The 27003-nt window shown below is 31.1% G+C and overlaps 1 protein-coding gene across 9 annotated transcripts in view; it reads left to right on the top strand.

Moving 5' to 3' along the window:
- LOC127736193 (high affinity cAMP-specific and IBMX-insensitive 3',5'-cyclic phosphodiesterase 8B-like) overlaps positions 1 to 27003 on the top strand; it is a 146616-nt gene that overhangs the window by 112689 nt on the left and 6924 nt on the right. For 6 of the 9 annotated variants that reach the window (XM_052246775.1, XM_052246782.1, XM_052246778.1 and 3 more), the window contains 12 exons: positions 576 to 596; positions 2492 to 2571; positions 3290 to 3460; positions 8852 to 8921; positions 9961 to 9987; positions 10611 to 10637; positions 15086 to 15224; positions 15929 to 16127; positions 17955 to 18085; positions 20431 to 20517; positions 22509 to 22647; positions 25633 to 25806. In XM_052246775.1, coding sequence (XP_052102735.1) covers positions 576 to 596; positions 2492 to 2571; positions 3290 to 3460; positions 8852 to 8921; positions 9961 to 9987; positions 10611 to 10637; positions 15086 to 15224; positions 15929 to 16127; positions 17955 to 18085; positions 20431 to 20517; positions 22509 to 22647; positions 25633 to 25806 — 1265 coding nt within the window. The remainder of the gene's footprint in view (positions 1 to 575; positions 597 to 2491; positions 2572 to 3289; positions 3461 to 8851; positions 8922 to 9960; positions 9988 to 10610; positions 10638 to 15085; positions 15225 to 15928; positions 16128 to 17954; positions 18086 to 20430; positions 20518 to 22508; positions 22648 to 25632; positions 25807 to 27003) is intronic. The other 3 variants (XM_052246776.1, XM_052246777.1, XM_052246780.1) reach the window with 3 other exon arrangements.

Below are 27003 nucleotides of genomic sequence, written 5' to 3'. Positions count from 1 at the left end.
TATACAAGTTAAAAAAAATCAAATACTGCTAATTTTGTTTTTACAACTGACTGCATAATGTACTATGAGAAAGTTGCAAGTCTTGATGAAGCTGTGATGATTTTGAGGATATAAGCAAGAAATTTTGCCTTTCGAACCTTTTGAATAATTGATACTTGAGCACGTTTTAACTATTAACACTGTGAAAATAAAGTCAGGGATCCATATAAATTTTTCCCTGATAAAGGAAAACAGAATTTTTTATAGCAATAACATAAATAATTAAATAAAAATTGAGAGATTTATCTGATTATTCAAGTATTCAGATTCCGTTCAATTTTTAGTTGCATGCAAAATTTAATAAAAAAATCAGAGGATGTTCCTCAATGAGGTTGATGATATTATATCATATTCTATGGTGTATGAAAGTTAATGAGACAATTTTTCTCAAAATAAAAGTGACATATTAGGGTTGTTATTGGCAGTGAACGAAGGGATGTTGATAGTTTTGAAATTCTCAAAATTGAAATTATGATAAATCTAGTCGAAAGTCTTGTAAAAAAAGGGAATTGATTGAGTTTTGTAACTATTTACAGGAAGGCTATCTCGACAGTCTAGTAAGTTATTTGTTATTTGCTGTGAGCTACATATTGAAAAAGACAAAAAAAAATTTATGTAGGAAGTTGTGATATTGGATGGTCAGTTATAAATTGGGCCAAATAATTTGATTCATGTGTTGATTATTGTATGTGTTGTTGTCAGTGTGTTCCTCTGATCATATATGTCTGTCATCTATTGATTGTCTGTAGTCATATATCTTTTTGTTTATATGTATTGTACCATCAGCTTTTGTCAGTATGTCTGTTGGCTTCATGTGAACAGGAGGAATAGAAGATGTGCCTCTTGTCCTGTTAGTTGACTTTCGTTTGAGGTTCCGGAGTCACAAATCATTTCCTGTGATTATAATTTGATATAAAAATGTTGTCTGATATGATAAATTGTTGTTTGTATAAGTATTTTACTTCCTGATAGAAGTCAAAAGATATTATTTTCTCACAGGTTGTTAATTTGACTGTACAAATAGTAAAATGGACTTTTCCCATGATTCTTTGGTTCCGGTATGTGACATTAGAAATCATTTGATACCTTTCTGATATGAGTTTTTAACGTACTTTTTTCTAATTCATGCCTGATTTGGAGGGGAAGGGTTCGACCATCTCTCTGTGAGAAACAACTGTACCAGTATAGTTCTATCACAAGCACTAAGTTCCACCTTATGTAATACATAGGAAACTTTTGTGTTCAATCAGAGAGGATAACTAAGATGTCTGTCATATAAGTGTTACTGTTTATAATGTACTCTTGGAATTTGTTATTGATGTTAATATCATTCTCGGTCATTATTATCATTAGTACAACTTCTTTGATGTTTTGATTTTGAACTAATTGTTACCATGGTAATTAATGTAAAGTATAAAAGTGTGGATTTAATTGTTGTATTTGTTTTGTTTTATATTGCAGTTCAATTTTTTGTGGTTTTATCAAGCTTTCCTATTTGTCAAAGTGACAGTTTGATACAAAAATAACTTATTTTATTAAACAAATTATAAAAACATCAAAAGCATGAATATATAAGTAAAGCACACAAATTACTTAGAAACATCTGATTTTGTTATTGCCCCTTCTAAAAAACAGTGATGAAGTGAAACTTAAAAAACTTGTGGTATAATCGGCTAACTATTGGTGTGTATTTGTTTTTGTTACCAACAGTTTGTACTTGTTAACTGTTGAAAGACCTTTTTTGCAGTATTATTGATGGTATTGCCTTTTTTTTTATAATACATGAAAAAATGTGATGATTATTTAGTTTAACTCTAATTTTAGAATTGTACAACTTGAAGTGGAATTACAGAGACTACTTCTTGTTTTTATTTTTGTAAAATATCACTTTTTGGAATAGTGTACTTTCCCATTTGTCAAATGTGTCACTTAGGATAAAAACAGAAAATAGAATGAATGTCACTCATTTAAATTTAAATTACATAATCAGTTTGCTAACTACTTCAGGTGGTGAATGGCATTGGAATTAAATAATATGTACTCAGTTAAGAGTTTTTGATCAAAATTACATTCTCTTTGGGTTTTTTTTTCATGTACACCATTTAAAAAAATTAAATGTATGTTACAAAGACTGTTCCAAACACAAACATTTATCGGTCAAAAGTAATTTATTTATCTAATTGTGTTCTGATACCATTGTTGTAAATAGAAGCATAATCCGGGAAAACCCTGGAATTTTTTGTTTTTATTAAGAGTGGCAATCTTTTGTCTATAACTACTTTAATAATCTTCTGCAAATCAGTTCAAAAACTATTTACCGATGCAATTATTAACTTTTCTGCAATTCTATTATAGGTCTCTGATTGTTCATTTAAAAAAAAATTGAATATTTAATATTTTTTTGTAGAGTTACATTGTGTTCATGGATATTTTATGTATTTTTATTTCTCAGGTGGATTACATGGTGTTCCACGGAGGAAAGAATCTATAGCAAGGATCCACTCAATGACTATAGAAGCTCCAATCACAAAGGTAGTAATATTCTGGAAGTTATTTAAGTACAATGAAAAACATGTTTTTAAAAAATCAAACACTAGTAAGAAATATTGGATATTCAGTACACTGAAAAAAGGCTTTGAACAGGCTTATTGGAGTTAAGAAAAGGCTTGATTTTAATTTTTCAAGAGAAAAACAACTTTGCAGGTCGCTTTCTACAACAGGAACCATTCTTTAAAACCACAGAATCAAGTATTTTCAAAACTGAAACTTTTTTTATAAGCCATGAAAACTGGTATCATGGACATTTAATTAGTCCACAGTATGATATACTGGTACCTTGAAACAGTTTACAAATGTCTGTTTAGAGGAAAGATAATCTTAACAATGAATGAACCTTAGCTTCAGTTTGGTCTATACTGGTACCTTGAACCAGTTTACAAATGTCTGTTTAGAGGAAAGATAATCTTAACAATGAATGAACCTTAGCTTCAGTTTGGTCTATACTGGTACCTTGAACCAGTTTACAAATGTCTGTTTAGAGGAAAGATAATCTTAACAATGAATGAACCTTAGCTTCAGTTTGGTCAATATATTCACAATTTGTTATTAACTATATTGCTGGGAATATATTAAAAATATTTATAAGATTATAGGATAACAGAACTAAAATACTTAACTATTTGAAATACAAATGAGTATACAACAAAATATTTACGAATATGAGTTCAAATGATATTTTTCCTGATTTTAGGTGATCAATATAATAAATGCGGCTCAGGAAAGTAGTCCAATTACTGTTGTACAGGCGTTGGATAAGGTGCTAGAAATTCTACGAACCAGCGAACTTTACTCACCATACTTCGCACAACAAATGAAAGATAATGATCCCATGACTAGTGATTTAGTCAGTGGGCTCGTCTCGGTAGGTTTAATTTTCTTACTTTTATATATCTGACTTAGTCCAGTGACTAGTGATTTAGTCAGTGGGCTGGTCTCGGTAGGTTTAATTTTCTTTCTTTTATATATCTGACTTAGTCCAGCGACTAGTGATTTAGTCAGTGGGCTCATCTCGGTAGGTATATTTTTCTTACCCTAGTCCAGTGAGGAAATCAATTTACATGTGTTGATATGTATATTTTTCACATATACAAATGATATCTTTTTGTTAGAATGAGATTTATATTGCTTAAATTGAAATAAAAAAATAAATATAAAATGACTTTTTTACTTTTCATTTAAAGTTAAGTTGAAAAGATGATTGGAATATCCTTGACAGTCATTTGTAGTTGATAAAAAGGCATTTGTATGAAAAATTTAATTACAGCTGCATACATTTTAATTTACAAAATGCAGGGAAAAGTTATGAATTAAACACATAGAAACGGGTGGAGGGCTTATTTTTGCAAAAGTGCAAACTTTCTTTGTAACATTGTAGAGTTTGTTAGTATAATAAGAATAAGAATATTTATTATTCCAATCAAGGGCCCTTGATGGGCAGCATAACATGTACACATAAAACAATACATCATGATTTGTAACAGAAAAACATTTTTATATATTAAAATGAAACATTAAAAAGTTCAGACAGATGTTATTATCTTCATTCTATAAAAAATCACATACATTTAATTCCAGGCAGGATCAGAACTATAAAATCATTACAATTATCATTGTTATTACATACAATAATTAACATTTCGTCTAACATCTAGACATGTAATAATATAGCTCCCTAAATATTTAAGTATAGACAAATTTTCATTAGTAAATAACCAAACAAATTTTGCCTCATTTGAAAGATATATAAAATTGGGACAGATACAGTTTATCTCCTTGAAAAATATCTCCCTATCATTATTGTATGCTGGACAACTAGTAATAAAATGTTGTTCATCTTCAACCAGATTTAGAGTACATTTCTTTCAAAGCCTTTGGTCTCTTTCTATATATAAAGTTTTATACCTGTCTCTTTCTATTTTGAGATCATGTGCACTGATTCTGATTTTACATATGGCACTTCTCAATTGAAAATTGTTTAAAGATAGATACATTTCTTTTGACATCGAAAAACAAGTTTTAAGTTTGAAATAAGTATCTAATTTACTACTCTTTGTATCTCTTCTTTTTGTGTTCCAAAATTTTACAAAACTATTACAAAGTTTTTGCTTAACTGACTTGATAAAAAAGTTGAGCTTTACCTCCAAATTATGAATATTCAGCTTTTTAAAAATGTAATGTATGGATGAATACCAGCATTCAATATTATAGCTAAATTCTTGAAAAAGTATACTTGTAATAATTCAAATCTCTCCACAAATTAGGTAAATAACTGCAAAAAGGTAGAAATAAGTGACAATCTTTTTTTTGTTTTAACATTTCACAAATGGATTGAACTTAAATCACTTCTGTTGCTAGGAATTAAAATTTCTAGTTAATATTAAAAATAAAAACAACTTGGTCTGCAATATGTTGTACACAATGTGTGATGTAATTGTGATTACTTACAAATCTATTACATAATCTACAATACTTTAAGGGTTAATAAATTTATGACAATATGATCTAGAACTCTATTGTACTTTGAGATTCATTTTGTGGGATATAAATCATTTTGTAGTAAAACTATAATTATTCTCAATCAGTTTCCCTCAAATTTATGTTTTTGATGAGAACCTAGAATGAATATAATGATAAGAAATTGTTGGAATATAAAAGCTCATTGTTTTTGGGAGACTTTGATGAAATAATGATAAAAGCTGATAGTATAGAGTGCAGTTTGCCTTGAAACAGTTAATAATAAAATTGAGGATGGAAACAGGGAATGTGTCTCTAATATATAACTAGATTTTCACATGAACAGTTTCTTCCAAAACCAGCTTTATAAATATAAGGCGATGAGGTATGATTGCCAATGAGACAACTATATCCACCAAAGCTCAAATAAAGTGGATATATATATGTCTATTGTTATAAATATTGTATCAGGTTCAAAGGAAGGGTTAATCTTAATAATCTAATTAATAGTTTGATATACTGTATAGACACCTGTCTATTGTTGATGTCTGGTTATTTGTATAGTTGAGTTGCTAAAGTCTTGTAGACATAAACCCGACATATCTACATTTATTAAAACAAAACTTATCAAAATCTTCTGATCAATGGGGACTTGTATGTCATTATGCATTACACAATTATTAAATAAGAAGTGAGATTGTAATTTTTATGATATTCTCTATATATTGAATAAAATCCAGTGTAATTTGATCCAGGTTTTTAAAACATATTTTGTCATTTTTGAATTCCTAGACTGACTGATTCTCTGAAAATTAAAGATATTTTGCATTAAATTGTTTATTTGAAGTATGAAATATTTATAATAATCTTGATACATCTGCACTGCATTCCACTATAGGTTAAATGTCTCATTAAAACCTGACGTAACATACATATATCAATTTCAAAGGTAGAAATAATATCGATTTTCTTGCTTTCATTTGACTTTTTTATGATCACTTCTGTTACCAAGATGGTTTGACATCAAAAAGATCCATGAAAATATTGTATAAAAAATTTTCTACAAGATGATGTAAATGTCTTTTAGTGTTCCTCTGATCGGAATTTCAAATTTATTATAAAATCTATAACATGTTTATGTATAGATTTGCAAACAATTTACCACAATATAATCTTATTGTATATTATACAGTACAGCATATTAACATTGAACAAGGAAGTGTTATACGTAACATGCCTGATAGGTGTGAAAATGATACATGATGTTTTATTCTACAGGTTACGGCTACTCTTGTTTTATTGTTATAAGTAGCAAAGGGCAAACAATGTTTCATACAGTTATTTATGAGCAATACCAACAGCATTTACAACTTTTGTTAAACCTTAAATAACCAAAAAAAGTAAAGGAAATATTAATATTATATCTTTCAAATTAATTACATATCTTTTTGAAAACTAAGATTTTACATTAGAGGAATATTTCTGTTAATAAGGAAATATGCTTTGCTCATGACTGTTTGCAAATATGGCCTAATTCAGGCTAATTGTTTCCTGATTTTGTACTTTAAAATATCCTTTCACACCTGTATTGAAGTTGAATAAATGTTCTTAAGATAGACAAGACCTTACAGTTTACACTTTGAATTACATCAGTTAAATATTTTAAAATTTAAGTTGTATGATTTCGTACCACTTAAAATTATAGACCAAATAAGGATCTAATAATACCCACATCTTTGTATCTGTGAACATAGGGAACTTTTAAAGCAATATATAGTACAATTGAGCCTCTCCATGCGAAAAGTACATAAAGTGGTTTTTGATAAACTTTACAGGACACGTTGTTGAAGTTCGTTAAAATTTTGTTGAAAAACGATGATATCTGTAAAAATTGGTATTATTGAAAACATCCATTGAATAGTCAATTCTGCCCCAAATTTGTCAGTAATAACTGAAAAAGACATAGAAATATCTGAATTATTGTATTTAAGCAAGTGCAAAATTATTTGTTATTCAGAACAATGCTATACTGAGTCAAAATAAAACCATTTACAACACTAAAGAGAGAATGGTTTAATTGTTACCATCACTACCTATGTGTAAAGAAATAAATACACCAGTTAAACATAAAGGAAAATGCAAAACAATGATGTCATCTTGTGTTTTTGAAATTGAATTTTAAGTGAAGTTAAGCGAGAGAGATCCTTATCCCAACTGCTATTTAAGAGAACATAATAAAATGGCAAGTTTAAACACTTATACATGGCCAAATTAAAATATAGAATTTGAAATAATTGAGCAAAATATTAAAAAAGGAGGGAGGAGTTGTGACTTGTAAGCACTGAAATGTGTGTATAGTTTATATTATACTTGTATAAGTAAAGTAACTGTGTTTTATTGATCACAAGTCTGCTACCAATAATTGTGCACACTTTTTAGAAGTTTTTGTCGAGCCTTCGACTTTTGTCGAAAAAGCGAGACATAGCGATCCTACATTCCGTCGGCGTCGGCGTCGTCGTCGTCGGCGGCGTCCACAAATATTCACTCTGTGGTTAAAGTTTTTGAAATTTTAATAACTTTCTTAAACTATCCTGGATTTCTACCAGACTTGGACAGAAGCTTGTTTATGATCATAAGATAATATTCAAAAGTAAATTTTGTAAAAAAAAAATTCCATTTTTTCCGTATTTTACTTATAAATGGACTTAGTTTTTCTGCCAGGAAACATTACATTCACTATGTGGTTAAAGATTTTAAAATTTTAATAACTTTCTTAAACTATCCTGGATTTCTACCAAACTTGGAAAGAAGCTTGTTTATGATCATAAGATAGTATCCAGAAGTAAATTTTGTAAAAAAAAATTCCATTTTTCCGTATTTTACTTATAAATGGACTTAGTTTTTCTGCCAGTTAACATTACATTCACTCTGTGGTTAAAGATTTTAAAATTTTAACAACTTTCTTAAACTATCCTGGATTTCTACCAAACTTGGAAAGAAGCTTGTTTATGATCATAAGATAGTATCCAGAAGTAAATTTTGTAAAAAAAAATTCCATTTTTCCGTATTTTACTTATAAATGGACTTAGTTTTTCTGCCAGTTAACATTACATTCACTCTGTGGTTAAAGATTTTAAAATTTTAACAACTTTCTTAAACTATCCTGGATTTGTACCAAACTTGGACAGAAGCTTGTTTATGATTAAAAGCTAGTATCCAGAAGTAAATTTTGTAAAAAAAAAAATCCATTTTTTCCGTATTTTACTTATAAATGGACTTAGTTTTTCTGCCAGTTAACATTACATTCACTCTGTGGTTAAAGTTTTTAAAATTTGAACAACTTTCTTAAACTATCCTGGATTTGTACCAAACTTAGACAGAAGCTTGTTTATGATTAAAAGCTAGTATCTAGAAGGAAATTTTGTTCCATTTTTTCCGTATTTTACTTATAAATGGACTTAGTTTTTCTTCCAGTTAACATTACATACAGTCTGCAGTTTAAGTTTTTAAAACATTTATTAGATTCATAAACTATCCTGGATTTTTACCAAACTTGGACAGAAGCTACTTACAATCAAAAGATAGTATAGAGAGGAATATTTTTATTAATTTTTTTCCTCATTTTTGCTGAGCCTGTGATTAACAGCAAAAAGTAGGCGAGACACTGGGTTCCGCGGAACCCTTACGAATTTTTTTGTTTTTGTACCTTTTTGCATGGACTAGCTCAATTACAATTATTAATTATAGATTAAGAAACATGCATTTGCACTGCTTAACCTTTTTGTTTGTATATTTTCAGCAAAATGTAAAGAGGTCATTAACTCCAAGTTATTTATCAGATGTAAACAGTAACAGCAGTGGTAAACAAGGTGAGAGATTATATTTTAACCAGACCGAGAGTTCCTTACAAAGTCGTAATGATTGTCAACTATCTGCGTTTAACTCACAAACTGAATTAAAGTAAGGACTTTTATGGAAAGTTTGTGAGTCAGCAACCCAGTTTACACATCAATAACCTCTAGAAAAAATGTGTTTAATCCTTATAATTCTTAACCCAAACATTTACAACTTTTAATAAACATTTTATTTTCATTGGCATCTACCGTCAAATCCACAGTTGACATGTTAACTAAGGAGTGAGCCGCCATATTGACTAGGTGGAATCCATAAATGTTCGATTAATGCAATAAAATCGAAAATGAAACAACACCTATATCAAAAAACTCCATTTTAATGAGATATTATTCAAATTTGAAGCATATAAGTAACAGAATATCATTCAGCTTGAGAGTATTCATTCGTATGACGTCATGTTTTGCTATGATATTAATGTGCCAAGATCGTTCATGAAATTTTGCGGAATTTTATTTTATTATAAATTTATACATTTTTCCAAGCTCAAATGCATTATTTCTGTTTGTGATGCACAAGAACAGGAATAACTGTTCTGTAGTGTTTTTGTTTCAATATTTCAATTTTCTTAGAACCCCAGGATCCCATTCAAGTGTATTGCACATGAAAAGGTTACAAAAGAAGTTTTGGCAACATCGTCTATGGAAATGTAAACCAAGGAAAAAAATTCTTAACAGACCAAGTATTTGAAGATGTGCAAATCATACAAGAATTGTTAAACCTCTAATTTTTTTTGAAACAAGCTAATTATTCAAAGATTAATGCTTTATTATTTTTTTTGTTATCCCAGTTGTTGAGTTTCAGTCTCATTGACATATACTCCACATATCTTTTTATTCATACCATAAACCATTGAAGATTTTTTTAAAGGTTTTGTCTACATGTATTGTTTAATAAGTCTTATAGATGTGTCACCATTCAAAATAGCAAGGTAAAAAAGCTTTGAATTAATTGACATAATTCAGTGTAGCTCATAAAGTACTCATATTTTCACAGGCAGTGATCTACAATCTAGACGACCGAGTGAGTAAAATGCTGCTTCATTTTGCTGTGTGATTTAATTGTAAAATATTTCAAAACATATTGACCAATTGACTGAATACTTCTATTGTATATAATATTGACCTCTAATTGATCAACAAAAATCTTGTCATGATTTTTTCTCATAAATTTTTTAAAGTAAATACAGTATACTAGATTTAAACACATTTATAAGCATGTTATAAATTTACTCAATTTAGGTTATTTTTTAACAAATCTATGAATTATTGAATTCATGAATGTATAACGAGCAGAAGCGCTTCTTGCTTAAATGATAATGTCACTTGCTTTTAATTCTAATAAAGTTATGAATTTACTCAATTTAGTTTTTTTTTTTAACAAATCTATTAGATATCTCTTTCGTTCAAAATTATTATTACATAGAATGTTTCTGTTAAAACATAAGATTTAATGAGAATATCTCCGGATAAGAAAATCATGAAATTCATTTACAGAAATATCAATTATTGTTAAAGGGTAGATAACTGTTAGTGTTAATATTTTGAAGCCAAGCCCTTTCTATTCTGTCTTTAGACAGATTTTGGTAACAATAGTTTTATGTGAAATATTAAAAGAGTGTTGAATGGAAAAAAATCATTTTTTAGGTAGGGCTTTGTCTTCCAGACAGTCGAGTGAGTAATTGACTGCTTTCTCTGCTGTGAATTAATCTACAGTCTTTCTTGACCTTTGTTTTGCTTTGATTGAGTTTTATGACAGGACTTTTAGTCACTTTATTTGGCATATTGAAGATGGAGCAGATGGAGCTTATATGAATGATGGACCAATCCTTATTTGATTGAGTCTTTTCATTATGGATTGCTGGTTTACTTCATGACCTAATTCTGATACTGTGTCATCATATTTCAGTCCGACCCTAAAAATGATGTTCTTTGATGGTACCATATAGTTTTGTCCTCAATTCCTTAGTCATCTTTTCATTTTCCCGTGTTATCTATTAATATTTGTTATTACTGAACAATTTAAGCGAGTTTTATTCTTTTCAGTGGTATAAGGATTGGCATTTTGGAAGGCAGAATTTCTGCCCCTATCCTATATACTATAATTTTCCATTTGCAGTCTTAAGTTTTCTGTCTTCATCCCAGTTGACCGACTTTGAAGGACCTACTTATTGTTATGATTGTTTATTTGTTAATTTATTCTCATCCTGAATATGAAGTACATATTTGATACTAGATGTTAAGTAGGCAACAATCGATCAACTTCTTAATGTCTGCTTTTACATGTTGCTTTGGTTGTCATACTTTAAAAAGTAATACATCTGTTTTTATGCACTTCCTACATTAGTAAAGGAGCATAATATTTTCCTGGTTGTGTGTCTATCCATCTGACCATCCCGTTTAAAGTTAAAATTTTTGGTCAAGGTAATTTATGATTAAGTTGAGGTCACATCAACTTGAAATTTGATATAATTGTGCATTATGATGAGAACTTATTGAAATATATTTGAAATTAGGGTTTTTAGGAAATGTGTAATTTGCAACAAAAAATTGAATAATTAGTTGAAAATTTCATATTATGACATTTAAAGAATGGTTCTTTTCGCCTTGTCTTTTGCATTTTTCAAAGCATGAGCTTGAAAAAATAAATAGCTTCCAGTGTCTGAAGTATAACAATAATAAATGTTCAATAGAACATACATGTAGTAAAGAAACAAGAGAATCAGGAAATTCTGTGACTGAGCGAAACAACCTTCGAGTTACTTCAAAAATAGATTGTGTCTATGAATTGTTCGGGTTAAAATTATGGTGTTTTACATAAAGCTTTCTTTGTATACTAATCCTGCTTAAGAGAATGTTGTTCATTCCAAACTATCAAGTTTGTTTGACTGCTGCTTATTTTTTCTCTTTAACAGAATTTTTGGTTTTTGCTTGGACATGTCATTACATTTTACTTAAGATGTCATTATCACATACACGTTTTGCTGAGTTCATTAAATAAATATAACTTTCTACATTATAGTCGTGACATATTAAACTTATTGTATGATATATTTTAAAAAAGAAACAACAGATTAAGTATGGTGGCCGCGATATTTTTTAATCAATACCGAAGACCTATTTATGTTAACTTCTATGTCATTTGGTCTCTGGTGGAGAGTTGTCTCATTGGCAATCATACCATATCTTCCTATTTTTATACGACCGCAAAAATTAAAAATATTTTGGTCGTTTATTGGTATGACGTTGGCATCGTCGTCGTCGTCTGGCGTCGTCCGGCGTCGTCCGAAGACACATTGGTTTTCGCACTCTAACTTTAGTTTAAGTGAATGGATCTCCATGAAATTTTACCATAAGGTTCAATACCACGAAAGAAAGGTTGGGATTGATTTTGGGGGTTATGGTACCAACAGTTAAGGAATAAGGGGCCAAAAAAGGGCCAAAAATAAGCATTTTTGTAACTTCCAGACAATAACTTGTGTGTAAGTATATGGATCTCTCTGACATTGTACCACAAGGTTCCATATCACAAAGGGAAGGCTGTAATTGATTTTGGGGGTAATTGCCTCAAAATTTTAGGAATTAGGGGCCAAAAAAGGGGCAAAAAACAAGCATTTTTCTAGTTTCATGACAATAACTTGTGTGTAAGTGTTTGGATATTTCTGAAATTGTACTACAAGGTTCCATATCACAAAGGGAAGCTGGAATTGAGTTTGGGGGTAATTGCCGAAACGTTTAGGAATTGGGGGCCAAAAAGGGGCCAAAAATAAGCATTTTTCTAGTTTCCAGACAATAACTTGTGTTCAAGTGTATGGATCTCTCTGAAATTGTACTGCAAGGTACCATACCACAAAGGGAAGGCTGGGATTGAGTTTGGGGGTGATGAATCATAAGGGGGTTCAAAAAATTTGGGGGGGGGGGATTTTTTTTTTTTCTTTTTTTTTCTTTTTTTCCTTTTTTATTTCTTTTAAAATTTTCCATTTTAAGTTGGTTATTTCTGATTAATATTTAAAAGCAAATAATAATGAAATGGTAGGAGATACACACCAAACAGGATGTGTAAATTATTATATAATAAGTATTGTGCAATAGCAAGAAATTTTCAATTGCACAGTATTGCACAATAGCAAGAAATCTTCAATTGCACAGTATTGCGCAATAGAAAGAAATCTTCAATTGCACAGTATTGCGCAAAAGCAAGAAATATCCAATAGCACAATATTGCGCAATAGCAAGAAATTGTCAATTGTACAGTATTGCGCAATAGCAAGAAATATTCAATTGCACAGTATTGTGCAAAAGAAGATACTTCGTATAAATTGCTTATTTCTTGATCAATTTCAATGGGGTTTTATTCTTGAATTCTTGGGGTTCTTTAATATGCTGAATCTAACCGTGTATTAAGTTTTTGGATTTTGGGCCCCGTTTTTAAATTGGTCCACATTGAGGTCCAAAGGGTCCAAAATTTAACTTCGTTTGATTTCATCAAAAATTGAATTATTGGGGTTCTTTGATATGCCGAATCTAACCGTGTATTTAGATTCTTAATTTTTGGTTCCGTTTTCAAATTGGTCTACATTAAGGTCCAAAGGGTCCAAAATTAAACTTAGTTTGATTTTAACAAAAATTGAATTTTTAGGTTTCTTTTATATGCTGAATCTAAACATGTATTTAGATTTTTGATTATGGGCCCTGTTTTCAAGTTGGTCCAAATTGGGGTCCAAAATTAAACTTTGTTTGATTTCAACAAAAATTGAATATATGGGGTTCTTTGATATGCTGAATCTAACCATGTATTTAGATTTTTGATTTTTGGGCCCCGTTATCAACTTTGTCCACATTGAGGTCAAAAGGGTCCAAAATTAAACTTTGTTTGATTTCATCAAAAATTGAATTCTTGGGGTTCTTTGATATGCTGAATCTAACCATGTATTTAGATTTTGGATATTGGAACATAATAGGTGAATGTCCAATTTAAAATTTTTAAGTTCTTAGACCACATTCATTCTGTGTCAGAAACCTATGCTGTGTCAAATATTTAATCACAATCCAAATTCAGAGCTGTATCAAGCTTGAATGTTGTGTCCATACTTGCCCCAACTGTTCAGGGTTCGACCTCTGCGGTCGTATCAAGCTGCGCCCTGCGGAGCATTTTATTCTATTTATGTGTTTGCATATCTATGCACTATAGAAGTTTCCACTCTATGTCCTAAAGGATAAAGATGCTTTCCCTTGCAACTGTTTTCACACTATCAGATTTAATGTGTATGAGAAGAAGGTATGATTAGGCCACTTGTTTTGCCCCTTGGGATTGAAAATCAAAAAGTATCATGAATCTACCAAACAACTTCCTTCAAGTGTTCATTAGATAGTAGTTTGTTGGACATCGGTATTTACACTTTTTTTTATTTAGTCTTAGGGCTTCAAACTTCTTGCTTTTAGTGCAAAAATTATATGTGAAATGGCCATTTCAGGTCAATATTTAGAATCATTAGACTATGGAAGGAAAAAATCATTTTCACTGAAATAGTTATATCAGGTCTGTAGTTCTTGGTGTTGAAAGATGTAAGAAATTTCCCTATTTGATATTTATGGTTTTTCAGTGTTCTAGTTCTATTAATGACATTAAAGTTATAGATAGGATGAGAAAAACTGTCTAATATAAATTTTTTTACAAGAAACATTATAAGAGGTCCATTATTAACAAAGTTGATAAAAAAACAATGTGCTAAATTTGGTTAAAGCTATATCATCTTATGCCCTTCAAATGATAGTGCTTTAACTCATGGTAGCCTCCCAATAAAAGTCAGACTAAGAACAGCAGTAAAAGCAGGGTTCATTTGATTTACTTCTCAGAACATTTTTGAAATGTCTCGAGTTCATCTGTGACTTATCTGTTTTCCCCAATATTTGGTATGGTTTTCAGAGACATAATGATACTTATGAAAGTATGGTAAGAATTTATTTCTGTACTAGTAATACTTTTTGTGTTAAAAGAAGATTGAGGTAAATGTTTACAATATTAGAGAGTAGCATGCAGTTATAGGGTATATTCTTTCATAGAATTATGGTTTTTGAAATGTGAATTGAAATTAAAAGACGAACTGCATTTTTATTTTCAGGTCATCATTCTCATCTGCACATTCCTAGTCCAGTAACCTCATCCTTATCTCAGGTTCCAGATCATATACAGGAAATTCTGGATAAAGATTACACCTGGGAATTTAATGTTATAGAATTAGAAAAAGTTACCAATAAAAGGTGAGCTCTATTACTATAAGACCATGGCAATAAGAAAAAGTTACAAATAAAAGGTGAGCTCTATTACTTTGTTTTCTATAATTTAGAAAAACTACAAATAAAAGGTGATCTCTATTACTATATAGACATGGCTTGGCCGCTTGAGATTAAATCTTGGGAATAAGGATTACGTTAAAATTTAATATCGCAAGCTCAAATTACCATGTATGAAATTCTAGCTAAGTAACATGCCTCAGAATGAAGAGTGGTCGAAACAGGAGCTTCATTAAAACAATGAAAATTCTGTCTACAGATCGCACCTGATAATTTGCTGTTATAAACTTGAAAAAAGTTATAAAATGTAATCAATTACTGACATAAGATCATGTATTGGATTTTTTTCATTCCTAATTTTTAACAGAAATAAATAATTATTGCATGACTGAAGAGACATTTCTAAAAATTAGATGTTATATAAAAGATTTTACTTATATAGAAAAATCAATGCTAAAAGAGAGTTCAATATTTTTTTAGGTAATATCAAGTGCTAAAAAGTTTGCTGTATTATATATTAATAGCAATGTGTGGGATATAAACCAATGTGACAACAAATCTACAAAACAAAATCTAACAAAAAACATCTTATATGCCAAAAATACATGGTTATATGAGAGCTTGCATGTTAATTAGTAATATGTCATGACTTTTGCTTTTTTCCATTTCAGACCACTTTTATATTTAGGATTAAAGACATTAACTAGGTTTGGAATTTGTGATTTCTTTCAAATTGAAGAGAGCGTAGTAGCAAACTGGTTAAAACTGGTAGAAGGCAGATACCATAGTACTAACACATATCATAATTCTACACATGCTGCAGATGTCATGCATGCTTCAGCATTTTTTCTAGAGAGAGAAAGAAATAAGGTATTGGGTATTGTTTCACCTATAGAAAAAATGCAGCTTTTTGGTCTTTTTGTTTAGAGATAAAATGTAGAATTGAAATGCATTTGCCCAGGCGACTATTTAAGGGATGATTTGCAGACAGGACTATTTATACATAATTGATTTGTGTTCAGTTAACTACACCATAGCCACCATTTTGTTTCGGTTCTCTTGAGATGGTTCATATAGAAGTTAACTACACCATAGCCACCATTTTGTTTCCACTCCCTTGAGATGGTTCATATAGAAGTAACTACACCATAGCCACCATTTTGTTTCGGCTCTCTTGAGATGGTTCATATTAATATCATTGGCTCTATGTTCTGCAATGTTGAAAAACCAACACAGAATTGTTCTGCAGCTTGATTAAAATTTTTATTTATATTTCACTTAACCAAATGTGTAATGTGAGTTTTTTTTCGTTTCTTTAAGTCTTTCCCTAAACTTTTACGAATATCTCCTTTGATATAAACAAGAGGCCAACTGGATTCAGATTGACAGCCATTATTTTTAGAATTGGTAGTTTTACAAATAATATCTCATCATGCTACCAACTAACCAAAATGGCTACCATTGCTATAAATAGAACATAGGGATGAAACTGGAAAAATGGAATTTTTTGAATGACTAGAGTATATGATTTGTATAACTGTATGCAAGTTTTTTTTCCTATTGACCTTTTTAGCATAATTATGAACCTTAAATGAAGAAAATTTCCTAAAAATGCCTTTGATGTCTGTTCTTTTTGCAAATCTTGAACTGATATGTGATAGATAGTTGTATATTGAGAACTAATAGGTCACATAAGTTTTCTTCTATTTTACCTTCTATGAATGTTATCAAACTGCATTTTTATTCCTTTTCAAGTATATCTGAATTCCTAAAAAATGTATGCATATATATTCTGATTTTAAGGTCCCAAATAAGTGTATGATATGAGTTTTGTTCTGAGTGAACCACAGGAAATAATTGATCATGCCTAGAAAATCAAAGGGTTTTGTTATGGGACTTTATGTCTTCATTTATAGTATTATCAATAAATTCCCTGTAACCACTGCATAAATTTCTGAATGGGGTTCCCTTAAATGGTATTATATTTCTGAATGGAAATAGTTAGATGTAATGTGTTGCTATTTGATCTCATTTTTATACATATAATATAATTGATAGTAGTATCCATGCTCAGTGATGTCCAAGCATTAATAGACAGAGGGTGCATCAACATAAAATGAGAATCAATCTTTATCGTAAAATGATGTGTAATAAACTCCAAATACACTCCATTAAACTGATTTATAGTCACATTCTGTTTTTTCCAATTAATGTGTTGTCATTAAAAGCAAAAATCTATATGAGTGATGGCTCAGAATTATGAAATTATAGATTGTAAATTGGACTACTGTCTTTTAGTTTTAAAGGCATTCATTATAAATTATATGGATGTAATTAGTCTTATATAAGATTCTGTCATAATTATAAGATCATGTATACAAACGTTACAAAAAAGTGATGAATATAGAAACCAATGGAGTTACTTGTTTACTTGTATATCTCTTAGTATGGGGGTCAGGATGGGGTGAGGGTCATCATTTCTGTATTGTTAAATTGTTTTAGGTCATTGTTCTCTATTCTTTATTATTTCTTCATACCCCACCGAGACGCTCTTAAGATCATAGTATTGTTTTCATTATTGCAATTCAATCATGTCAAAAAATTTGTTTTCATATTTACATTGCCAACTGTTATTTACCAAAAAAATACTCATAAAATAAATTTTAAAACACCTGTATTATTTTATAATTTTTTCAGGCTGTTTTTGACCAAATGGATGAGATGGCTTGTTTAATAGCTGCAATAGTCCACGACTTAGACCATCCAGGGAGAACCAATGCCTTCCTTGTCAATGAGAGAAATGAATTAGCTATATTATATAATGACCAGTAAGATTTCTATACTAATAATTTCATGGATAATATGCTACCATCATTCACCTAAATTTCTCTGTGCAATAAAAGAAACGGCATTTCTGTAGAATTGCAGTTTGTAGAACCGTGGTAAAATATAAAAGTGCAAGGAAATGCTTTTACATACAATAAGTAAAGTTCATTTGTCAAGGAATTGTTAAAAGTTAATGAATGATTAAAGATTTAAGCCTTCTTATGGTTTAAGGGAGTTTAGGGTTTCTACATGTTTGAGTGCAAAGCTTTGAAAAGATTGAATCATGTTGTGGTTGGAGCTTGGAGGTAGAAACAGTGCAGATCCAGGACTTTTGTTTTACTTCAAGTACAGACTGAATAAGCTATTTTCAAGTAAAAATTGAAAGAAAGTTAAAACAATCATTTTTTTTTTAAAGTTATGCCTCTTGGAAATATTAATCATATGGAAAATTGCATTGTAAGTGCTCTCAAGAACATTTCTCTAAGTTATTTATAAAAACTTTTACAGAACAAAATTTTTTCCTCTCAGTTATTGCCCTTGGACAGATAAAATATGTGCATCAAGTGGGCATTGAACTCTGTTCTTTTATTAAGTCTCCCAAACGAAGTTTGGGAAGACTTATTGTTTTTGCTCAGTTCTTATTATTATTATTATTCTTCTTCTTCTTCTTCTTCTTCTTCTTCTTCTTCTTCTTCTTCTTCTTCCGCCGCTTTTAAATTTGAACTTGTCCGCACCCATTCTCCAAAACCGCTTGTCAGATTAACTTAGGGTTTCACAATATGTTAGACTAACATGTCTAGTGGTGCAATCAGGGTTTTGTTTGTGCAATGGGGTTTATAAAGGGGTACTTTGAGGGGCAAAAAGAAAAGAGGGTTTTACTATAGAACCCTATGGGATTTTATTTTTTTTAAATTTTCAAATGATTATAAATTGAAAACCGTTTGTGATAGACACAATCTTTTTAATTGAAAATGTTCTAAATGATAAAGCCCATTAAATGAAATACAGGGTTAGTCCCCAGGGGTCACCCCCACCCCCTGCCATTTAAGAAAGTTCTAATACCTTGTAAGTGGTCAAGATCCCCACCCCTAAACCATATATATTCTGGTTTGTCATGCTAAGATGGTTTGAATGATATACAGGGTTAGTCCCCAGGGGTCATCCCGACCCCCTGCCATTTGAGAAAGTTCTAATATCTTGTAAATGGTCGAGATCCCCACCCCTAAACCATATATATTCTGGTTTGTCATGATAAAGCACATCAAATGTTATACAGGGTTAGTCCCCAGGGGTCACCCCCACCCCCTGCCATTTAAGAAAGTTCTAATATCTTCTAAGTGGTCAAGATCCCCACCCCTAAACCATATATATTCTGGTTTGTCATGCTAAGATGGTTTGAATGATATACAGGGTTAGTCCCCAGGGGTCGATCCTGACCCCGAGCCATTTGAGAAAGTTCTAATATCTTGTAAATGGTCGAGATCCCCACCCCTAAACCATATATATTCTGGTTTGTCATGATAAAGCACATCAAATGAAATACAGGGTTAGTCCCCTGGGGTCACCCCACCCCCTGCCATTAAAGAAAGTTCTAATATCTTCTAAGTGGTCAAGATCCCCACCCCTAAACCATATATATTCTGGTTTGTCATGCTAAGATGGTTTGAATGATATACAGGGTTAGTCCCCAGGGGTCATCCCGACCCCCTGTCATTTGAGAAAGTTCTAATATCTTGTAAATGGTCGAGATCCCCACCCCTAAACCATATATATTCTGGTTTGTCATGATAAAGCACATCAAATGTTATACAGGGTTAGTCCCCAGGGGTCACCCCCACCCCCTGCCATTTAAGAAAGTTCTAATATCTTCTAAGTGGTCAAGATCCCCACCCCTAAACCATATATATTCTGGTTTGTCATGCTAAGATGGTTTGAATGATATACAGGGTTAGTCCCCAGGGGTCATCCCGACCCCCTGCCATTTGAGAAAGTTCTAATATCTTGTAAATGGTCGAGATCCCCACCCCTAAACCATATATATTCTGGTTTGTCATGCCAAGATGATTTGAATGATATACAAGGTTAGTCCCCAGGCATCACTAATGCATATAACTTTACTGGACCAAACCAATTTTCACTGGACGTTGCCCAATGTCAGGCGACCCTGGGAATTACGAATTATGGGAGCTTCGTTTGGGAGACTTCGTAACAGCATCCTGTTACAATCATTTCTTGTTATCACTTGAATTTAACCAAAACAAATATTTTTCATAATTTGAAACATATACTTTAACAGAGCTTTGACTTTTTATATAATTCTTCAAGTAAGAAATTATTTCTGTTTTAGGGCTGTTTTGGAGAACCACCATTCAGCATTGGCATTCCAGTTAACGTGGAAGGATGACTCTGTAAATATTTTCAAAAATTTGGAGACGTAAGTACATTTATTTTGTAAAGTATTTAAAACAAATAAAAGCAATAAGGAACAAATAAAAGATAAAAATTCGTAAGGGTTCCGTGGAACCCAGTGTCTCGCCTACTTTTGTTGTTAATCGCAGGCTCAACAAAAAGGAAAAAAATTCAATAAAAATGTTCCTCTGTATACTATCTTTTGATTGTAAGTAGCTTCTGTCCAAGTTTGGTAAAAATCCAGGATAGTTTATGAATCTAATAAATGTTTTAAAAACTTAAACTGCAGACTGTATGTAATGTTAACTAAGAGAAAAACTAAGTCCATTTATAAGTAAAATACAGACAAAATGGAACAAAATTTCCTTCTAGATACTAGCTTTTAATCATAAAAAAGCTTCTGTCCAAGTTTGGTACAAATCCAAGATAGTTTAAGAAAGTTGTTAAAATTTTAAAAACTTTAACCACAGAGTGAATGTAATGTTAACTGGCAGAAAAACTAAGTCCATTTATAAGTAAAATACTGAAAAAATGATTTTTTTTTTTTACAAAATTTACTTCTGGATACTATCTTATGATCATAAACAAGCTTCTTTCTAAGTTTGGTAGAAATCCAGGATAGTTTAAGAAAGTTATTAAAATTTCAAAAACTTTAACCACAGAGTGAATATTTGTGGACGCCGACGCCGACAGAATGTAGGATCGCTATGTCTCGCTTTTTCGACAAAAGTCGAAGGCTCGACAAAAAGTACTCACTAAAAAAACTTTGGTCTCATTTGGAGTAGATCCTAAGTAAATGGCTGCTTCGAAAAAAAATCTACTGAACCAACAAATGAATCACAAGCTACAGACAATCATTACCTTCAGCTGACATAGATGGATGTTTAATTAGGTGTGAAAGTTACGTTTGCCTAATGATATAATTCATTAACGGGTATGGTTTTCATTTGATACATTTTTGGAATTAAAATGTGTCCCCTCGCTTTCAGTCAATGGACACCAAAACACACAAGCATAAAAACTAACAACCCAATTAACACAAGTAAGACAGCACTTAGTTATTTTAATAACTATGGATCAATCAGATGTGAATCAAAATTTAAGTTTATTTAAATAAAGCCAATCAAACAGAAAGAAAATATCAAAATTGTCTGTTTCTCTCCTATTTGCCATAGGTTATTTTGTTGCTATCTTCTTATAATCACATAATAGTAAGTATTCTTACTATTTAATAAATATCTGCTTAGTATCACACTAGTTATTCACATACTCATCTACCAGTATGTTTGGCTGATGAAGTTGATCTTATTATATGGCTGATTAAGTTGATCTGACTGTTTGGCCGATGAAGTTGATCTTATTATATGGCCGATGAAGTTGATCTTATTGTATGGCTGATGAATATAAAAATAAAGATGTGGTATGATTGCCAATGAGACAACTTTTCATCAGAGAACTCATGATGTAGGAGTTAACAACTATAGGTCACCGTTATGGCCTTCAACAATGAGTTAAACCCATACCATACCCACAAGTTGATCTTACAGGTTGATAAAGTTGATCCTAATGTTTGGCTGATGAAGTTGATCATAATGTTTGGCTGATGAAGTTGATCCTAATGTTTGGCTGATGAAGTTGATAATAACACTGCATTTGAATACATTTTACCTTTCCAGTTAAACATTAAAATTAAACATTAAAATTAGTGTTTGTATTATTATAAGATATAAAAATAAGGAGATGTGGTATGATTGCCATCAAGACAACTATCCAAAGTTCAAATAAAGTGGATGTAAGCAATTATAGGCAACCCTACGGCCTTCAACAATGAGAAAAACCTATACCGTATAGTCGGCTTTAAAGACCCCGACATGAAAAATATGAACATTTCAATTGAGAAAACTAAATAAGCATGCTTACCAATTCAGCATAGCTTCCATAATGCAAAAATCTTACAAGTGCTCCAAGCGTAAAAAGTAAATAGATGAGTTTGAAAAATATATTTTTTGATTACAGAGATGATTACAAGATTTTGAGACAGAATATTATTGATATGGTCCTAGCAACAGAAATGAAACAACATTTCCAACATCTAAATAAATTTATCAACAGTATCAACAAAGGTTGTCTCAAAATGGATGAAACATCATCAATGGTATGTATCAACAAAGGTTGTCTCAAAATGGATGAAACATCATCAATGGTATGTATCAACAAAGGTTGTCTCAAAATGGATGAAACATCATCAATGGTATGTATCAACAAAGGTTGTCTCAAAATGGATGAAACATCATCAATGGTATGTATCAATAAAGGTTGTCTCAAAATGGATGAAACATCATCAATGGTATGTATCAATAAAGATTGTCTCAAAATGAATGAAACATCATCAATGGTTTGTATCAATAAAGATTGTCTCAAAATGGATGAAACATCATGAATGGTTTGTATAAGTGTGTATGCTTATAGAAGATATCACTTGTTTTCATTCATAGAATAATATATGTCCCCTATGTTGAGTACAGCATATGTTTAAAGTATGCCTGGGCTTTCCTTCTCAGCAAAGACAGAGGTTGATAAAAAAAAAAATGATAATCAATTGGCTTTTAACATGAATATTTTAAAAGCTGTCAAATATTTTAACATTAACACTACTCAATAATGACATAAAACACAGACAACTTCACTGCACAGCAATGACTTAAAAACTAGAAGACATCATTCCTCACCAATAACATAAAAACACAGTAGACAATATCACTCCTCACCAATGACATAAAAACACAGTAGACAATATCACTCCTCACCAATGACATAAAAACACAGTAGACAATATCACTCCTCACCAACGACATAAAAACACAGTGGACAATATCACTCCTCACCAATGACATAAAAACACAGTGGACAATATCACTCCTCACCAATGCCATAAAAATACAGTAGACAATATCACTCCTCACCAATGCCATAAAAACACAGTAGACAATATCACTCCTCACCAATGCCATAAAAACACAGTAGACAATATCACTCCTCACCAACGACATAAAAACACAGTAGACAATATCACTCCTCACCAATGACATAAAAACACAGTAGACAATATCATTACTCACCAATGACATAAAAACACGATAGACAATATCACTCCTCACCAATGACATAAAAACACAGTGGACAATATCACTCCTCACCAATGCCATAAAAACACAGTAGACAATATCACTCCTCACCAATGACATAAAAACACAGTAGACAATATCACTCCTCACCAATGACATAAAAACACAGTGGACAATATCACTCCTCACCAATGACATAAAAACACAGTAGACAATATCACTCCTCACCAGTGACATAAAAACACAGTAGACAATATCACTCCTCACCAACGACATAAAAACACAGTAGCCAATATCACTTCTCACCAATGACATAAAAACACAGAAGACAAACAAAACCTTGACTGGAAAGCAATAATCACCAAGTATTGATTTTAATTAAGAATAACAAGACTTTATTCAAGCAATTAAAATTGATGAGGGTTTAATCCATATACAGAAAAACAATCAGTTATATCACCCATTCAAACTTCATTGATATAAAGAATACAATTGTACCAAGTAAAAATAAAACACTTTATATTATTTGAGCTGCAATCTTTAATCTAAAAAAAAAATGATTTAATAAAATGATAAACATATGTTGAGGTTCCACCAACTGTTAATAATAGACTGGAAAGAAATAAATCACTTTGATAAAATATTTTATAGCACAGTTAACTGTTGATCTTTTTGCATTATATTTGAGTAATAAAAATATAAGTATGTCATCTTGTATGTAAAAATCTTTGATATGGTAAAAATTTACCCATTTAAGGATGTGGGCTTGTCTTGTTTTTTTTACTTTTTGTCAGATATTCTGAATCCTTTGGTTTTAACCATGTGGTGCCATTCAAAAGTTTGCCCACTTTTCTTTCCACCACTTTATAACTCATAGTTTAATCAAAGTACTGAAGTACTGAACATCGGATGACCACAAGTTCTTGAGGATGGTCAAAAGCACTTGTCTCAGAAAAAAAACAACATATCTCTTTACCTGAAACTGAGGTTAATGTACAGAGATATATTTTTTTCTAGACAAGTGCGTGCGAGTATGATGAATAAATGACAGGAAATTCAACTTCACCGTAATAACTATTATATTGTAGTGATACAAATCAGTATACACTGATTTGTTGTTATATATTATATTAAAATAACAGTTACATATATATATGATTTGCATCCGTTTGTATATCATTCTATTCTACTGTCAGTCTAATAATAGTGCAATGCAAGTGCATGGTGGACACTTTTCTGTAAAAATTCGATTTTTCTAAGATTGGATACGAGTAGGCATTCATATTTTCCCGCAAAAACAATTACAGAGTTACCGGTCCTGTCGCAAAACGTTCTTTGAGATATTCTTCCGCATGCTTTAACACAATTTTTCGGTACGTGTGCATTGATATTATCAATGATTTTTTACTTATGTATATATATCTAACTACAAAACATTTTCACATTATTAATTTATGTTGTAAACAAAGATATTTTTATCAGTATTCATTGAAGAGATGTATTTATATCAAATGACAAGGAATGTTATTTTGCACTCGTTTATGTGCGCATATTTATCATGTTTATAGATCGGTTACAAACCCAAAACTAATTTACATAATGGAAATCTAGGCGATAGCAATACATCGGAGTGACCTCAAGGTCATCGCGATGTAAAAATTCACTTCTGAAAATCTTATAAAATCCTTGTTATTTTTTCAAATTTTGAATGATAAAAGGTGTCAGTGTTAAATTTATGAAAAATCTAGAGAGAATCATTTCCAGTCAAATTTTCAGTGACTTATATCTCAAAAGCAAGCACACGGACCTTGCATTTTTTTCTACTTTTTTAGTTCCTATTTATTAATACTCTCAATTTATAAATGTCTTTAAAAAAGTTTGTTATTTTGAAACAGAGTAGCGAACGTCCTTAGCATCTTATAACCATTAGCAATTTTAATTTTTTTATCCAATCTTTACCTTGCTTGCTGGTAAGATAGATGATCTTATTGAACATGCATTGTTTTCTTTATTAGAGTGGAAATGGTTCACCAGATAGTACCATGATGCTGAACCAGTTATCTTCCCCAGAAAACAAGACTTTCATTAAACGTATTTTAATCAAGTGTGCTGATGTAGCTAACCCGTGCCGTCCATTAGATGTTTGTAAAGAATGGGGGAAAAGAATTGCTGAAGAATATTTTCTACAGGTTTGTTTAAACAATTACACAAGTCAAGTTTTTCCCAAAAAGGAAATTTTTTGGTACTTTTTTACATCACAATTAATGTGGTTTGCTGGTAGATTTATACATCCCTTTGCATAATGTAAGAATTCGATTGTCTGTCCGCCTGCTATGCTCTCAGCTGTTGTATGTCTGTCATCGACAGAGTGAATTATGGGATACTACCAAGGCTTCCAAAACGGTCATATATTCCGGACATTTGTATAATGTCCGGTAAAAGTCCGGCTGGGCAAAGCACGAAACGGTCATCTACTTTTTAGATTTCAAGGCTTTCTTTAGAGACGGTCATTTTAACATAATTCGCGATCTTTTTGACCCAACCTTTTGCCTTTAACAGCCACACATTTCCGGTCATAAAAGTGACATGATCATTAAGTACTATCAAAACAACCCCTACTTTAATACCTTCTCATTTTAATCAAGGCTAATTAGTTGTCGAACAGCTGAAATTTACCTGTTCAGGTGACAGGTAAACTATTTTGAACCGGACATTGATCTGTCTATTCAAAGTTATTTTCTTACATTTCACCGGTTTGCATCTAATTAATTTAGTCAAAAAGATTTAAATTATCAGAAATAATTTACAAATAAGATTTGATGAAAAAATTAAAGAGGTGAAAATGAAAAATCGTCATAACCACGTTGTTTGAACCAGAGACATGTCTCTGTTTGAACTAGTACACATGTGCGCATGTGCATGTGCGCAGGTGTGAAATTTAATTATGCATCCTAATTTCTTAAAAAAATGCTTAAATTGTCATTGATACCTTTATCTCACGTTTATTTCGAATATTATCTTGAAGAAATAACGTAGAATGAGCTACTTACACTCATTCATGCTTTGCAAACGTATACGGAATTTACGTATCCGTCTCTGGTCCATGTTTTACCATTGTCAAGATAACATCCGGTTTCAGAATTAAAAACGAAAGTAAAGTTTTTGACAACGTTATTTTGCACAAATAAAGAGTCTAAGGCAGATATAAGTACACTGATGTTGCACACTTTGGATGATGCACTGCCAATTCAACAGTTTACATCAGAACTTCGAATTTGAATCAAAGAAAGTTTAATATCGTTTTTTTTATGCCAATCATTGGGATTGCCAACTCGGCAACTGATTACCATAATTGCCTTTTGTTTATTTAGTCTTAAGGGATTAAA

Source organism: Mytilus californianus, unplaced genomic scaffold, assembly GCF_021869535.1.
Source record: "Mytilus californianus isolate M0D057914Y unplaced genomic scaffold, xbMytCali1.0.p SCAF_3, whole genome shotgun sequence".
NCBI classification, from domain to species: domain Eukaryota; kingdom Metazoa; phylum Mollusca; class Bivalvia; order Mytilida; family Mytilidae; genus Mytilus; species Mytilus californianus.
This window is presented reverse-complemented; position numbering and strand designations above follow the sequence as displayed.